This window comes from Xiphophorus hellerii, chromosome 20, assembly GCF_003331165.1.
Source record: "Xiphophorus hellerii strain 12219 chromosome 20, Xiphophorus_hellerii-4.1, whole genome shotgun sequence".
Taxonomy (NCBI): domain Eukaryota; kingdom Metazoa; phylum Chordata; class Actinopteri; order Cyprinodontiformes; family Poeciliidae; genus Xiphophorus; species Xiphophorus hellerii.
This window is the reverse complement of record NC_045691.1, coordinates 22572816-22589013: the sequence shown is the minus strand read 5'-3', so window position 1 is coordinate 22589013 and position 16198 is coordinate 22572816. Positions and strand designations below refer to the sequence as shown.

The following is a 16198-nucleotide window of genomic DNA, read 5'->3' as shown; positions in this document are numbered from 1 at the left end:
AAAATATGCAAGCTATAAATTATGCTAAGTGTAATAACGCAAAAAGGGAATATGCAAAATTTCAGGACTAATCAAAAAATGGCAACAACAGAATAGTTGCCTTGCTACTTTTATAATTTTTCAATAAGGTATATCACAGGGATTTTTTTTAAGGAAATGTGATTTTTTTTTGCTGAGAAGCATCTTAAATGCTCTGCTAACAACATGTAATATATCTAAGTGAAGGGTTTGTCCTTCTGTGGTCAACTGGACCGCCCTGCTGTCATCAATGAAGTGGTCAGTCCAGTTATTTTGCCCCATACGGGCACTTTGCAAAACTTTGCTCGGTGCACAGTTAGCGGTTGAGGAGTCACCTCTGTCTATGGCCAGAGCCTGTGCCCTGATCTGATGTCTGTAGATGTGGATTACTTTGCAGAGTGTTGGTACTACTACTACTTCAGGATCACAAGCAACATGATCTGTGCTGGGTCCACTGAAGGAGGAAGAGATTCCTGTCAGATGGGCCAATAAATCACTAAACCAAGGTTGCAACAGCAGAGGAGTTGTTGTGTTTCCTCTCAGTGTTTAACAATTCCAAGGAAATAAACAAAACGTCAGAAATAAGTTTAGTTGATAACATGTTTAGAACAAAAAACCATTTTACTTAGAGCAGTGAAGTAAGCTTTAAGCATACTGGAAATCATTTCAAAATTGTTCCTTCAATATTAATTTTTAATTACATTTCAAGGTGTACAACAAGTCCAAATATTTTATGAGTCACACCTAGTTTAGCTTGTTTAACCAGTTTATCTGGAAAAACACATGTTTGAATGGAAAAATGCAGGAGTTGATGCTAAACCAAGGAGTGTGAGTGCAGAGGAGTTGTTGTTTTGCTCTCAGTGTTTAACAATTCCAAGGAAAGAAACAAAAAGTCAGAACTAAATTTAGTTGATAATATGGTTAGGACAAATAGCCACTGTATTACTTCATTTTATTTACCAGAAAGAGCAGTGAAAGAAGCTTTAAGCATACCTAAGATCTGTTGAAAATTGTTCCTCCTATGTTAATTTTTAATTACATTTCAACGTGTTTGACAAATCCAGTTCCTTATTCCTTGAGACCTCTGACACGGGGAAGAGGTTTCTTCTCATAGTCAGGGCTCTTCTGCAGGTGCCTTGAAACCTTAGGCACCTGCTGGCCTAAGGTTGCAAGCCTTAGGCCAGCCAATCACTTATGTTAGATTTTAAATTTAGTTGGATGGATGAGGAACAAAGAGTATTGCTAAGTTAAAAGCACATCTTCTGAAGTTGGGACATTTATCCTGCAACAACAGGTTCCAGAGGCGTCACCTCATTCCAGATGTTGGAGTGGAATTTATTTCAATGTCATTTATGACTGTTGGCTTTTGGACACCTCCACATTTTCAACAGTGGAGCTATCCAGGTTGAAAAGGACTCTTGATTTGGAGAAAATCTCATCAAAATCAATATTCCCGCTAAATGGGAAATCCATATAGCTAGCTTGATATAGGAAAAAGCACCTCTCAAACTTTGTGCTCAAGGCAAGATGCCAGAGAGCATCAAGCTAATTTTTATTTTATATTAGACAATTAATTTAATTCTACATAACTGTAGCGGTAAGAGTCATAGTTTGTTAAACTATGATGTTTATGATGCTTAACAAACTTTGATGACTGATGCTCGTAGTAAATATTGTGATGTATACTCAAAAATGAAAAAGATAAATTATTCCAACTTTTATCAAACGTTCAGCGGCTTTAGTGCACATAATAAAGCTAAAATAATGCAGAACAGATCAAAACCACTTGTATCCGTTTATTTGCCCTTTTATGTCATTTTGCTCAGATTGAGCTCCATGTGGACACGAGCACCTTTCAAAAATATTCACATACGTTTTTATAGTCTGTAAAAAAAAAGGCCAATGAAAAGTCCTATTCAAATGCACAACACAAATACACAACCAGAACTGGAATGGGAAGATTTGCATGAAACAACTCACATCAAAGTTCAGAAGACTCATCCAAGAATATTTTGCTATAATTGTCCCTTATTGCATATTAAAACCACCTCCCCTTTTCTCCATGACGCCATGTTGGGTTGGTTTCCGAGCAAACGATTGGCTGTATGACTGCACCCTCACCCCTTTTCCCTCTGTCCTTTTCACATTTAAAGCAGAGCCACATCATTTTCATTTAGATGCTCAAAACCAAGCCAACAAAATAAAGAACGCAGGATGGACCAAAGGCACTTGTCACAGGAGGAAGTTAATGAACTGATCCATCAGTCCCACGAGGCCAAAAAGTTTTCTTACTCTCCCTACAGCAAATTTAGAGTGGGAGCTGCACTCAAGACTCGAGACGGCCGTGTCTTTACAGGTAAGCTGTGGGCGTGGACAACTGAGAAGAGAAAATAGGATGAACAGAGGTTGAATTTGATTTTAACAGAATCAAACAGAAAACTGGTAGCATTGCTTATGACTGGGTTTCAGGAGTCTGAAAAACTATAAGTACATTGTGTTCAGTGTTATGCAGTCTGACTCAGCCAAATCAGTTCTGACTTCTGGGATAAGATACCCTATTCATAATCTAATCGGCACATATGTAGGTTTGTTCTGAAGCTGATGCTGCTAAATAATGTTAATTGTTACCTAAGAGTTAACTATGTGGAAAATTCAGAGGAAAGGATTACAATCCAGCCTATCAATCAATAATCCTCCCAGGTGACAGGACATCATAAGTCCATCTGACAGAATCATATGCTACCGTTTAATGATATAGATGCAATCTGTGTCAACCTCACCTTGTACACGGACACAGATGTCCTGTCAGCATTGCTGGACAGCACAAAGCTTGACAAGTCACCTGTTTTCATCACATGAGGGGGTGGGGTGAAGGGTGGTGAGGTGAATGACAAGCAAACAGCTGTGAGTCCAAAGACCCAGAGAGCCACTGTTTGAAAAGACCTGAATAAGTAAATAAGCCAGCTCTTTTAACCTGGAGTGGGTCTCTTTACAGGATCACTCATTATGTCTGTTTGTGCCTCTGTCAGGTTGCAATGTGGAGAATGCATGTTACAACCTGGGAGTGTGTGCTGAAAGAAATGTCATTGCAAAGGCCGTGTCAGAAGGTTACAAAGACTTCATTGCCATCGCCATTGCCAGGTAACTAGCGCCTTTGATTGATGTCTGGAATTCACCCAGGACAGGAATTTGTCCTGTAGACACTTCTGAATTATCAATCCATATGTCACTTCACATTGCTTTTCTTTTTGCACATCAAAATGCTTAAACAATAATACCCAGTTTCACACAAGTTTGGTAATAAAATTATACATTCCCAGAAAAAAAAGCCCTCTCTACCCAGTGACACTATCCAGCTAAATCTGAGTCATTGTCTCTCATTGTGACCAATACCAATACAAATTCTCTCCTGAAACGTCAATGGAAACATTTTTTAAACTTATAGCAAGTCTAATAATCACTTTCATTATAATCAGAGGTTAAATTTCCTATAGACTAGAATGGAAAGCTCTTCTCATGTACTCATATCTTCTAAATAATAAAGAGAAATTTATTAATGTATGAAAACTTCCATGAGCGACCACCGGACCTCTCCATAAAGACTTTGGAGGCTTTAAGTTGGCAATCAGCTCACTAATTTAACAGACCAAACCAGAGACTTTAGTTAGTCATTCACGACTAACTAAATTGATATTGTTCATGAAAGATTTCACTCTTTCTTACCCAAATATTCAATACCTGTCCATATTAAGGAAGTAAAGTAAGTCAATGCTAACATAGCTAACATAACCTAATATTAACTCTTAAGGATATTAAGGTCTTCATATTAGCTGAACACAGTTGCTAATGTTAGCTAACGTCCTAAAATTTGCATATTAGTTTTTCCTAGCGTATTAACCACCATTAGCACAAAGCTAATATTCACTCCTATTAGCAATACATTAAGCATTTAAGCTTATGATAGCTTAAAAATTGCTTTTAGTGTAGGATAACTAGCTTTTATTAGTATGCTAGCTAATGCTACCCAACCATAGCATAGTAACATCTGATGTTCATAGCTAATAAGCTTATATCTTTATATTAGCCAAGATTAGCATTTAAACTATTGCTGGCACATGCCATTTAGATGTTAGTATTATAAACATATTTCATCTCTGAAATAACTTCTGAGGCCTTCTGCTATAACCTGAGTGCTCTACTGCATAGACCTCACTTTTCCATACTACCTAACACCTAAACATGATACTTAGAGTTCATTTTTCCATAGTTATATCCTCTTTTTTTCTCTTTTAATCCATCCATTCATCCATTTTCTGTACACCCTGGTCCCTAGTGGGGTCAGGAGGGGTGCTGTTACTATCTCCAGCTAACGTTCCGGGAGAGAGGCGTGGTACACCCTGGACAGTCTGTCACAGGACAACACAGAGACAGACAGGACAACCAACCATGCACACACACACACTCACACCTAGGGAGAATTTGGAGAGAACAATGAACCCCGGGCCTGGAATCAAACCCAGGAGCTTCTTCCTGCAAGGCAACAATTCTACCAACTGCGCTACTGTGCAGCCCTTCTCTTTTAATATTGATGCTTATTTTTACTCTTCAACAAGTGTTCCTGCTTTACATCAAGAATACAGCAGCCACACTGCATTTTCAGAGGAAATGCATTTATTCTAGTTTAAAGGAAATTGTTCCTTCTGATCTTTCAGTGATATGAAGAAAGAGTTCATCTCCCCCTGTGGAGCCTGCAGACAAGTCATGAGAGAGGTATGATGTGTTTTTGTACTATCTATACCTGTTTTTTTCTGTCTCCAGGCAGTACATGTTAGTTTGAGGGTAAATATACAAAAAGATATATACATGCACTACATATACTGCTGAGTAATTGAGTTGCACTTGGCATATTATTATGAAGTTGTGAATGAACCATCTAAGATAGAAAGATATAATGTTTAGATAAAAAAGAAAAAGTATTTATTCTTATCTTTGTATTCTTCCAACTACAGTTTGGGTGTAAATGGGACGTTTATCTTACAAAGATCGATAAGTCGTACGAGAAGATGACTGTGGACGAGCTACTGCCCCGCTCTTTTGGCCCCGATGACCTGTCCAAGAAGAAGGTGTCCAACATTCCCAGCAATCACTGAGTTTGGATTATATGACAAGTTAATTTACAGAAACAAAATGAGATATCACTCTGTTTTAGCATATACACAGTCTTCTCCACATTTATTGTCATCTTTAGTAAAGTATCATTAAAAAGAAAGAAAAACAAATCTACAGAACAGAAGCATATCTAGTTGCAATAGCATAATCTCAAACTGAAAAATGTGTGTTGGTCTTTACCTCCCTTATGTTTAAAGGTGAGTTGTTATTTTTTGGAGCCATTAGCACCCTGACTTATGGAGCTTAACATAAATTTGCCTAATTTGAATAGCATGTTCTCATGTTTTTTCATGTTGGGGATCTAAGATACAACATACTACTTTAAATAATTAAATGTCTAATGAAAAAAAAATATTAGTTGAGTTTCTCTAAAAGTTTCAGTGAAGCTGCTGTACTGCAATAAAAGAAATTCACTTAAAGTTTTTTTTTTGTTGTTTTGCACACACCTTTAACAGTAAACACCACATGTTTAGCAGCAGTTATATGTATGATTAATACCCATTTTTGTGGTTTCTGCTAACAAACAATAGTTAAATGTTCTATATCCACATTATAAAAATATGAACAGAGATTTGTTTTCAGTTTTGCGCCACTGACTCAAAAACAACTGATGCCCTGTTAATGTAGATAAAAATATTTATTAGTTCCAAGAAGCAAAAACAGAAATTGATGCACACATTTTAATAAATAAACATTTTCTGAAAATTAGTAATCTTTCATTTTCTATAGTTAGACCAGAAAAGAATATTTAGGCTTCAGTGTACAGCAAATATTATTTGTTGAGCAGCAAAGGATATTAATAGTTAAGGAATTAATTATCAGGAAAAGTGAAACATTTAAGAAGTGTAAAAAAAAATTATCCAGCAGCATTTTTTGAGTCTACCTACTTGAAGCTTACACATTTGAGGTTAAAGGTTAAGATTTAAAGAAAGACAGAATAATAGGTTCTGACTGCTTCTCCCAAATGTGACAAAAAATATTTTCAGTTTTTAAATGAACATTTCCGAATATCCCTATTTGATGTTTAAAATCTCTTGAAGCAGTTTCAAAGTTTAAATTTCCATCAGCTAAAAAATTAAGGGGGGGGGGGGGGGAGAGTTGTGATTAAACTGAAAAGTGTATCTTGTAGATTTAAAGAAGCATTTGGCAAACATGTTTCCTCTGACTGGATGTAATAACTGCTTAGCATTGAGGCAGCCTTTGACTGGGATCTGTAAGATTCATGAATTTTAAGGAGCGTCTGATTGCTGAAAAACCACTAAAGGCTTTATCACTGATCAAGTAATGGCTTAAGTAATTTTCAACATGTGCTAAATAAAAAGTTCTTGGGAGTTTGAAGTCTGCCAGGTGTATGAATAATTCTGAGCCTAACTCTATTCCTTCAGGCCCCATGCTGAAAATCAATCTCTAAAGAGAAGTCTTTTTTTTCTTTTTTTTTTTTTTTAAAAGCTTCTAAACTTGAGGTGCATTTCAGAGGTTTGGTGCGTGTTTAAATAATTTAAGTAATGCAAAAAATGCCACACACTGAATGACTTCACCTAATAAATAAGAGACAGCAGAGGATCAAACTCCTGGGGTCAGATGAAGAAAACATGTGCACACACAAAAAGCCATGTACCGTGTCTGCCTTTTCTCTACAGATAAACTGGTAATTATGAAGAAAATTAAACTCTCTTTACCAGAGTCATTTCTGTAGCTGATATGGCAGAAAAAGAGAAAAGAAATGACAGGAATGGATTGTACCCATAATCTGCTTCTCTTTTTTTTTTTTTACATATTCTCTTGAGTTTCAGCATTTAGATGGCTTCTTAATGCAACAATAAATATTTAAAGATAGGCTCACACATTTTTCTTGCTGCTGGAACTGATTTTAGCCCAACAAATGCATCCCAAGTATATAGGTCCTGGATTGGATGTTTTGGACATTAAATTTCCAAGCCTGGCTCTATAACCCAACATACAGGCTGAATGTACATCTCCTGTATATAAGGAATAGTGTTTGTGTAAGCAGAAGATCTTTCTTGCCTCTGGAAGCTTTTTCATTATCGTGCAAGGACTTTTCTCAGAACTCTTTTACTGATCTCTTTTACTTGTTTTTTTTGTTATTTAGTTCTTTTTTGCTTCTTCTTTGCTCTTGCGTTTATGTTCAAGTGCATTCGGGTGTGATGAAAGCAGTGCTTGTATCTGGGTCTGATTGAGCCAGGTGTGTCTGCACCAAATCATTTCGACAGATGTTACTGGAGGATTTTCATCCCATGTAATTATGACAGAGATTTATAAATAAAACCTATGGTACACAATGGCATAACAAAATACATATAAACAAATAAATTTCCAATTTCAGACAGGGCTAGACACAGCTAACATCTCCTGCACTGTGAATCATCCAGACTGTGAATATGACGAAGCAATATGGACAAGGTGTTGCTGCTCACCAACAGATCAGTGCCGCGCTACACAGAACGTCAACAGTTATTTCAAAACAACATGGTTGCTCTGCAGCTTTCTTTGTTCAGGAGGGGGAAAAAAAACAAACCAGAAGGTGCAGCTGTTCTTTTCTCTGACCTCAGCTCTCTGCGGAGAAGGCGCTGGAGGCATCGCTCAGCGTAGGCCACGACGAGACGTACAACCTGGGCAGGGTGCCCTCCATGAGCCGTTCCATCCACAACCCCAGCCTGTCCAGCTTGTGGTGGACCTCTATGCTCGTGGCCCTGCTCGAGCCTCTCTTGGGGACGGCTCCGTCTTCCCTGGAGTGAGAGCGAGAGCGGGAGTGGGAGCTGGACCTGGATCTGGACCGTGATTTCCTCTTGCAGTCGGAGGAGTCAGACGACGAGTCGTTGGGGTCGTCCCCGGTGAAGACGGGTCTGAAGAGACAAAAATATTTCTTGTGCCCGTTGAGGGCCAGGACGTGGCCCGTGTAGTCTAAGGACTCCTCGTCGTCCGAGTGGCTTTCGCTCGGCCAGGCAGGACAGGCGGAGCGAAGGAGCGAAGGCATCCAATGATGGTGCTTATCCGCGTTGAGGAAGGAGAAGTGGAGGGTCTGAGTGCTGAAGTAGGACAGCAATTTCAGCATAAACAACAGGAATTATGGGCCACTTCTTAACACAGCAGATGCATCTTATTAGACTCACCCAGAGAAAGAGAAAACCTCCTTTGCAAACTTTCTGAGCAGAGCATTCTTGGAGGCGTTGGTGAGCACCAGCACAACGTTGATGTGACCCGGTCTCAGTTTTACCAGGTTGCTGGTGTAGGTGACGTCTGTTAGCTCTGTCACTTCCACAAAGTCCTTCCTTGGAGGACGGCTATGAAACGAGGAAAGGAGAGTTAACTGGAGAACAACAGCGTAGATGAGGCTAGGAACTCCATACTTTGGGAATATTTGGTGGTGATTTTTTTTTTACATTTTTTCTACCTTTCTGCTCACTGTGTGTGTTTGAATGTTAAATATGAGTTCTGTGTCACATCATATTTATCATCCGTTAAAACAAAAAGCCACTGACTAGTTAGGAAGTTCATAGAAACTCTAATAAATTTTTTAATTAAAAGTATGAATCCAAGTAGAAAGTATAAATTTATGAAAGTCTATAGATTTTATTTTAGTCATGGTGAACATTTTGTACATCTGGACTAATTCAGACAATTTTTATAGCAAAATTTTAAACTTTATTTGTATTTGCCAAATAAGAATGACTGTGAATTCTTTGTCTTTTAAAGTAAAGTATTTTGCTTATAAACATTTCAAAATTAGCACTTTTCAAGCCCAGCTTAACCAGAATATGAAGTTGTCTAAAGTCCAGAAAGAAGTGAAATTATCCATTTTTCCCTTTTTTGAATGTACATTTACTCAATTAATTTAAAAAAAGAGATGTGGTAAATCAAAGATAAATAATGCAACTAAAATGCCTGCTAATGCAAAAAACTGAATTTATTAAGAATCACTACATTTTTTCCTTGAAATCAAAGAAAGAAGACTTTAAAATTAAACATTTCTCAATTTTCTTTTTTCCAAACTTATCAAAACCTGAAAAATGGTCAAAAAAAATAAAATAAAAAAATTAATTTCAATATTGTGTATAAAACCTAGCCTCAATATAGTGGCAAATGTTTTATTGTTTTGTGAAGATCTGCTAAATCAGAATTCCAGCTGAGCGTGACAGGAATCATCTTGCGAGGTCTTTCTTGCATTGATTGGACTTCGAGAGATTGATTGGAGAGATAAAATTACAGTGAGAGCTAATATAAGCAGTCGTGGAAATTAAACCAAAAATATGTTGATGTAAAACTGACCAGCTGAAAATAATTGAGCCATTTGTGTGCAGGCATGCTCTGTAGGGGCTAGTCTGAGACTAGAAGTTACTAATCCCAGTACATCATTACAGATATTCACACAAGATATGCAAGATGTCTCATATATTGGATCCATCTTGTGCTCATTTCAACATACTGCATTACCTCGAGGTATTTGCTCTGCTTGATGCATCATCCTCTGTTTGAGTTGCGTTTTGCTCCTTTGCCTTCGGTTTCTGAGGTTTGCTCTCGCTTGGCTCACTGTGAACAACAGCAAACGAGAGAATGAAAGGTGAAAGTTCCTCTAGCCATGAACTAGGAGGTTAGATTTCTGCACACTCATTCAACTGATTGCATTTGATTTAAGACTCACCTGAAAGCCTGAATTATTACAGTACCAAAAAGAATGAAGAGAGCTGAGAAGATCAAGGACAGGATAGGCATCATCTCTCGCCTAGAAGTAGGGAAAAATATAAATATTATTTTTAAAAATGTACTAAAATTCCCAGACACAGGTGTATTTGTTGATTCACCCCAGTAGCACTCCAATAAAAAGACACTGCATTGCCAATTCAGTCACTAGTTGTTGTATAACTTTCAAAGAGGAGCACTGCAGCTTTAACAGGACAGACTAAATAAGGACCAACGCAGATCTTAAAGCAGCATCCGATCTTGTTTCAACAAACACCGTTGATCTCTTTTTCCATCACATTCTGCAGCTTCCTGAGGGAGTACTGTCTTACCAGTTTGAGTATAGAAGGCCATCATATATTTGAAGGATGTAATCATACGCAGCATTCATCCACTGAATAATAAAAATCTGGAGAAAAAATCAAAAACACACACACACAAAAAAAAATGCAGCCATTAAAAATTAAACAGGACTGCAAGGCAAAAAAAAAGAAAAAAAGAAACAGCTTTCTGTCTCCAAACTGCGCTCGGTTATCTGCGACTTACCGGAGCCATCTCGTTGTTGAGTTCCGGTAAGGTTGTGTCTGAGCTCAGGTAGGTGGGGTCTTTCTGCAGCAGCTCCAGCTGCTCGTGGAGCCGGTACTTGTCCTCCTGGCTGCCGTTCCAGCCGCTGCTCACGGAGCGGAACAGCACCCTGCCCGCCTGACTCCGCCTCTCCAGAATCACCACCTGTCAAGTGTTATCGGAGAACACTTTTAAACCGAGGCGGCGCGGCACATTGCGGGTCGCGTGTCTGTAATCTGAAACAACGAATCCTATACGACTTCAACGTTTTGTGCGCCGTCAATGGGGGTTGGGGGAGTGCAGGGAGAAAAAATAAAAAAGTTCATCTTGTCCTTGGTGTTTGCTGATTCTTGTGCTTGAACCGACCTGAGGGAAGGCGGCAGCCTGGTTGGGTAGTAGCGCCTGACAGAGAGGCTGCTGCTGACGTTGGTAGACGTATGCGAAGCGTAGGATGTCTTTTTTGTTAACAGTGGCAAAGTCCACAAAAGCCTTGTTGCCTGGGAGGAAGGCTTCATCCTCACCAGTGATAAGCAGCACACAATACCTGAAAAAATACAAAAAACACATGGTACAAGTTTAAACTAGGGTTAGGTTATGAAACAATATCTCTGACAGAGATCCACAGAATGAAGCCAAATGAAGAGCAATACAGGAAGAATATCTGCTAGAAACCGCAATCGGACATTATAGTAGAGGTTCACTTTCTGGCAGGAAAACTATTCTAAGACATCTAAAATAAACTTGACACCAGTGAAAAGATTTGAAAACTGATGGACAATAATAATTTTAAAAATTATTTTAGAATTTTAATTTCTGTCTCGCCCAAACATAATTTGTATGTAGAGAAGAAGTGTAGAAGGGGCAGAAAAATTTTGTAAAAAGGAGTTTAATCAAGCCATCTACAAAATATACTATGACAACAACAATCTGCTAATTTTTCTTACTTCCTCCGTCGGTGGAACTGCTTAACTGGACACAGTTCATCAAAAAGCTGCTGGTTGACAAGCCGTGGCACCTGTAGGAACTTGTTGTTCGTAACAAACTCGTCCATGAGCTGCTTCTTCATCCCCCTGGCCTGGAAGAAACAAACGTCAAGAGGAGTTCAAAATTTAAATCAAAAAATGAAACATTTTTTTAATAGGGAAGAGCCCTGGATTTCAGAGAACACAAGTTGTACCTGGATGATGTCTACAGGCTTCTCTGTGTCCTCCTTAAACAGCAGCATGGTGGGAGCGTAGGTGTTGATGTTGAACTGCCGCAGCAGCTTAGTGTTGGGTGTCGCACCTTGATCCACGTAGCCAAAGCGAATGTAGTCTCTAAAGGCAAAAGCTGTCAGCTGAAGGATGATAAGATCGAATAGAAAGAAATGATGTTAGAAAACATGAATAGGCAAAATTCTCTGCTTCTTATAAAAATATTTCAGGATTTTTTAGCTTCAGTCTTTGGCCAAATGTTTTGCACCACTAGATAAAAAATTACCACACTGTTGTGGTCACATTTCCATTTTTTCTTTAAACCATTTCTTTAGGTATTAGTAAGGGACATATTAAACTATTTAAGACCATTTACCATTGTGATTCAAATTCAGGACTTACTTTTCATGAATAACAATTAAACAATTAAAGTCATCTTAACAGCTTACTAAGTTCTGTTTAACATGGCTACTTAATCAAATTTAATGTAACTTTGTCAACTTAAGATAGTGTTTTTAGATTTTAATCTGAATGCTTTCACATCTACAGGTAATCTAACAGCACTGCTTTCTGATTTATTCTCAAAAGTTAATGAAAATTGGGATTGCTGCAGCACACTGGATACTGTAAAGACACCAAGAGTGTAAATTGCAATAAATCCGTTAAATCATTTTTAACAAAGGAACAATTAGCTAACATCAGGAGCAAAGTTATTCACTCTGATTGTTATTTGACAGTGTAATTAAATCCAGATCCTCAGCAGGATATATCGCAGCTGCAGCATATAGAATAACTATATAGGACAGAAGCAATACACAAATCAAGAAACAGATTTATTTAAGATATTTTAAGGGCTTAAACTTAATTCTGTAGAATGTAAAAGATTTTATGATGACATAGAGAATCTGAACTGTCAATAACAAACATAATCTAAAGAAAATATTTGTTCTTGATTTATGCAAGGTTTTCAATCCTGTTGGAGATGCTATTAAAAATGGTCAAACTGTGACATTTCCATAGAGATAAATGTTGCCTGGGTGATGAGAAATTCATGATATATGTGTAGGTTAATAATGCACTTTCACATGTCTAAAGTCGACCAGATGCCTTTACCTTATAAAGAAGAGGCACAACAGGAACTTGGTCAAATAGCAGCAGACTGGGTTTATTTTCCACATGCCACCGGTCAAGAAAAGCCTGATAGTTGTTGTCATTGATCTGTAAGAGAACATCATAGAAGTTAATAAAAGAAAGACAAGTGTTGGAAACAGGATAACAACAGGCAATAGAAAGGAGGTGTGTTTGACCCCCCGCCCTGTATTTACACCTCAGTTTGCTAAATACTAATTAAAGGACAAAGCCACCGTATCCCTAGTGTGACTATTTGCATGAAAAAGGAATCAACTGCAGAAGCAGCTGTCAGGCTGTAACTTCAGAGAAACCTTTGTAAAGGTGAAATGAAAATGCAGTTACCCTCTCCACCAGGTTGTGAGGCAGCAGATCCTCCACAAACTGTCGCAGGTGCTCCCGTACCACATGCTGGTGGAAGAAGGTCATCCTGCCGTTCACCAGCCCAATGATAGAGGGAGCCCGATAAGCTCCCAGCTGGTTGGCCAGACGACGCTCAGAACCCACGTCCACGATGCCGATACCCACGCCTGATTCAACATTGACATAAAAAATGATACAATGAGGTAAAAAAAAAACAACAAACAAACAAACATGGTCAATGGATACAATTGTATAAATTTGACATATCTGAAGTGAACTGCTCATCTAAGTATGACCCCACAAAAAATTGATAGTCAAATCCATGTAATACATCCAAGGAAGGAAGTTTCAGAATATGTTTATTTGATCAAGGCAAATCACGATCACCACTAGTGGAGCTGCCAATTTACTCATGCATAGAAACCTGTGAAAAAGTACTGGTCCCCTTTCAGGTTTCCTTTATTTTAGATATTTTATTACACATAAACATATAGGTCTTGTTTCCTTATCAACAAAGCCTAATAAAGGAATATTTTTAAGGTTGGTGCAAAAATCAGTCGAGATATGATCCACTTATTTATTGGATAGATTTATTTGAAACCAAGACAACTTTGCAGGCTTTGATATGTTTAACATTCGCTGCTTTATAGCAACTAAAACAATTTTAAATAGAGAATTAAAGGCACACTTAAATTACTCTGTTGGCAGAATGTGTAATCAGTGATCTAAATCAGTTTAACCACTAAACGTACAGCATTAGTGACAAACTCATTTTCATTTTGGGCCATATCAAAAATCTGACTGTTCGTAAAGGGTCTGTTGTGTGAGAATGTATTGATAAAACCAATTTAAAACAGTTGTTTGTGTCTGCATTCAATAAGTGTTTCTTAAAATTAAATAATATTGAACATCTTTTCACACCAATCAGTCCATCCAGGATTTTGTGTTTGTGTTTTTTTGTGTTTTTTTTTTTTTTGCAATGAAAATCACAGATCTTGTTGTGCTAATTTAGAAATATTTGTAAGGAATTTTTATGATATTTGCGCTTATATATGATGTTAAATGTGACTTTTTCTTAATCACTGCATCGATCACAAACTATGACTTGACAGGATGTAAGGCTGAGGTAGCAGTCACTTAAACACAATGTTTTTGGCCAATTTTGAGACAAATCTGCAGCAAAAATTACAAAAAAAAATGTGGGGATCTGTTGAGTTTGTGTGAATTTTGCAGGTTTGTGAAAAACTGGAGGGAGTTATTGATGTATTTTGGAGTCTATAGAGCCACTTAAAAAGCTACGGTGGGCCAGATTTGGCACCCAGGCCTTGAGTTTGACACATGTGGCGTAGAGTATTGTTACGTATTTAAAAATACTCAAAGCCCTACCCAAAGGTTCCAGCTCTAGCACCGTCTCCTTCCACACTGGCTCGATGTGGATGCAGGCAAAGCACCACTCAGAAGTCACTTTGATCAGGTACGGCCTCTTGTAGCTGTCTGGGAGAATGTCGTTGTTAAACTGAGCATGGTGCAGCATATACTTGCTGTCTGCAAAGTCTCTGGACCTGGAACCAGACAGAAGTGTTTTTGTTAGGGTTTGCCAACAAGAAGCTCTGCAAAATCAAGAATATCTACATGCATGCACGTTGTAAGGAGTTTGCAGAGGTGGACTAACTTTGATCTTTACACATTTTCCCTCCCATCTTATCTTAGTAAAGTAAGAGCCCATTTTTTGGGGAATAATTATTTTTTAGTAAGTTGATATATTTTTAGATACTTTATTGGTTATTTGGGGTAGATTCTACTCTGTAGCTGCACCCATCTCCTTTGCATTATTAACAACAACAATAACTACAATACCTGGGAAAATGGAAAAAAGAATCATCAAAGTAGAAGCTGTTGTCAAAGTGGCGGAACCCATGATGTTGTGACTGTCCGAAAGGCTGATTTTCATCCATCTGTCCATAGCGGTCAAAGTTGGACCGTCGCTCCTCATTTGACAGGATCTGTGAGTAAAAACAGAAGTGAAAGGAGACTGTTTTTATACTCATGATTTCATTAACAATATAGTGAAATCGTGATATAGTGAAGATATGACAACAAGCAGTTGTGTAGCCTGTATAATATTTCTTCAACTCACCTCGTATGATTTGGAAATCTTAATAAACATATCTGCAGCACTGGGGTCCTTGTTCTTGTCTGGGTGCCTAAAGAAAAGACATCATAAACTATAGCATATATTAAGCCAAATGAAACATATTTAGTGGTAAATGATCAGCAATTATTGACACCGGTTTTTGTAGAACATGACACACCCACAATACAAACTAATGGCCTCTCACACACTTGTGTTACTCACCATTCTCTGGCCAGGTTTTTATATGCCCGCTTAATTTCTACGTGACTGGCCCTCCTGCTGACCCCCAGGACTTTATACGGGTCAAACTCATTAGTCGGTTGCACCACATGTGAAGTAATAATTAGTAGAAAGATGGCGAGAGTGACTGGACATGTCAGAGCAATCCAACCGGTGCTCCGATCCGTCATCATCTTATGCTGCTGCTGCTACAGTCTGACGTTACGGCAGTTAGCTATCATAAATCGGAGAATAAACCTTACATGTTCGGATCAGTGAAAGTTTTGAACGTCAAGTCGAATTACTATATAGTATACGACTGCTTTACTACGACGAGGCCATGGTTTTCCTTACATATGATGGACATTAGCGACCGATAGCGCCATGACAGCCAAGGCGACCTACGAAATGCAAAACTTCCTGTTTGACCTTTCAAAATAAATTTTCTCTGATATCCTCAAATTACCAAATGAACAGATAAAAATAAATAAATCGTAGAATTGAACAAAACATGCATGCCAAAGAAAGCTGACAAGTGCGACAAGCGTATTTTCCGATGTTCGCGTTTTGACAGCAAGCAAAACGAGAACATCGGAGTGAAAGAAAAATGAAGGTAAACAATATTGAAATTTTGAAACTCCCTTAACATTGTCCATATTTTACAAACACTACCTAATTTCACCAGTATTTTGTTTTCTCAGCGTACTTGTAA

General features: G+C 38.0%; 2 protein-coding genes across 2 annotated transcripts; one reads left to right on the top strand and one right to left on the bottom strand.

Moving 5' to 3' along the window:
- The first annotated feature begins 1800 nt into the window (after positions 1-1800).
- On the top strand, positions 1801-5606 carry cdab (cytidine deaminase b). Its single transcript, XM_032549600.1, has 4 exons — positions 1801-2374; positions 3048-3159; positions 4731-4788; positions 5028-5606. Exons 1-4 carry the CDS (start codon positions 2233-2235, stop codon positions 5166-5168), a joined length of 453 nt encoding a protein of 150 aa, XP_032405491.1. The 5' UTR covers positions 1801-2232; the 3' UTR covers positions 5169-5606.
- Positions 5607-6571: 965 nt separating this feature from the next.
- On the bottom strand, positions 6572-15896 carry LOC116710479 (dnaJ homolog subfamily C member 16-like). The gene is made up of 15 exons (XM_032549551.1): positions 15490-15896; positions 15271-15337; positions 14991-15136; positions 14520-14695; positions 13116-13300; positions 12756-12860; positions 11627-11785; positions 11394-11524; positions 10816-10993; positions 10432-10614; positions 10218-10294; positions 9848-9928; positions 9640-9735; positions 8319-8489; positions 6572-8234 (listed from the first exon to the last, which is right to left on the bottom strand). Exons 1-15 carry the CDS (start codon positions 15678-15680, stop codon positions 7754-7756), a joined length of 2427 nt encoding a protein of 808 aa, XP_032405442.1. The 5' UTR covers positions 15681-15896; the 3' UTR covers positions 6572-7753.
- Between the last annotated feature and the right edge of the window lie 302 nt (positions 15897-16198).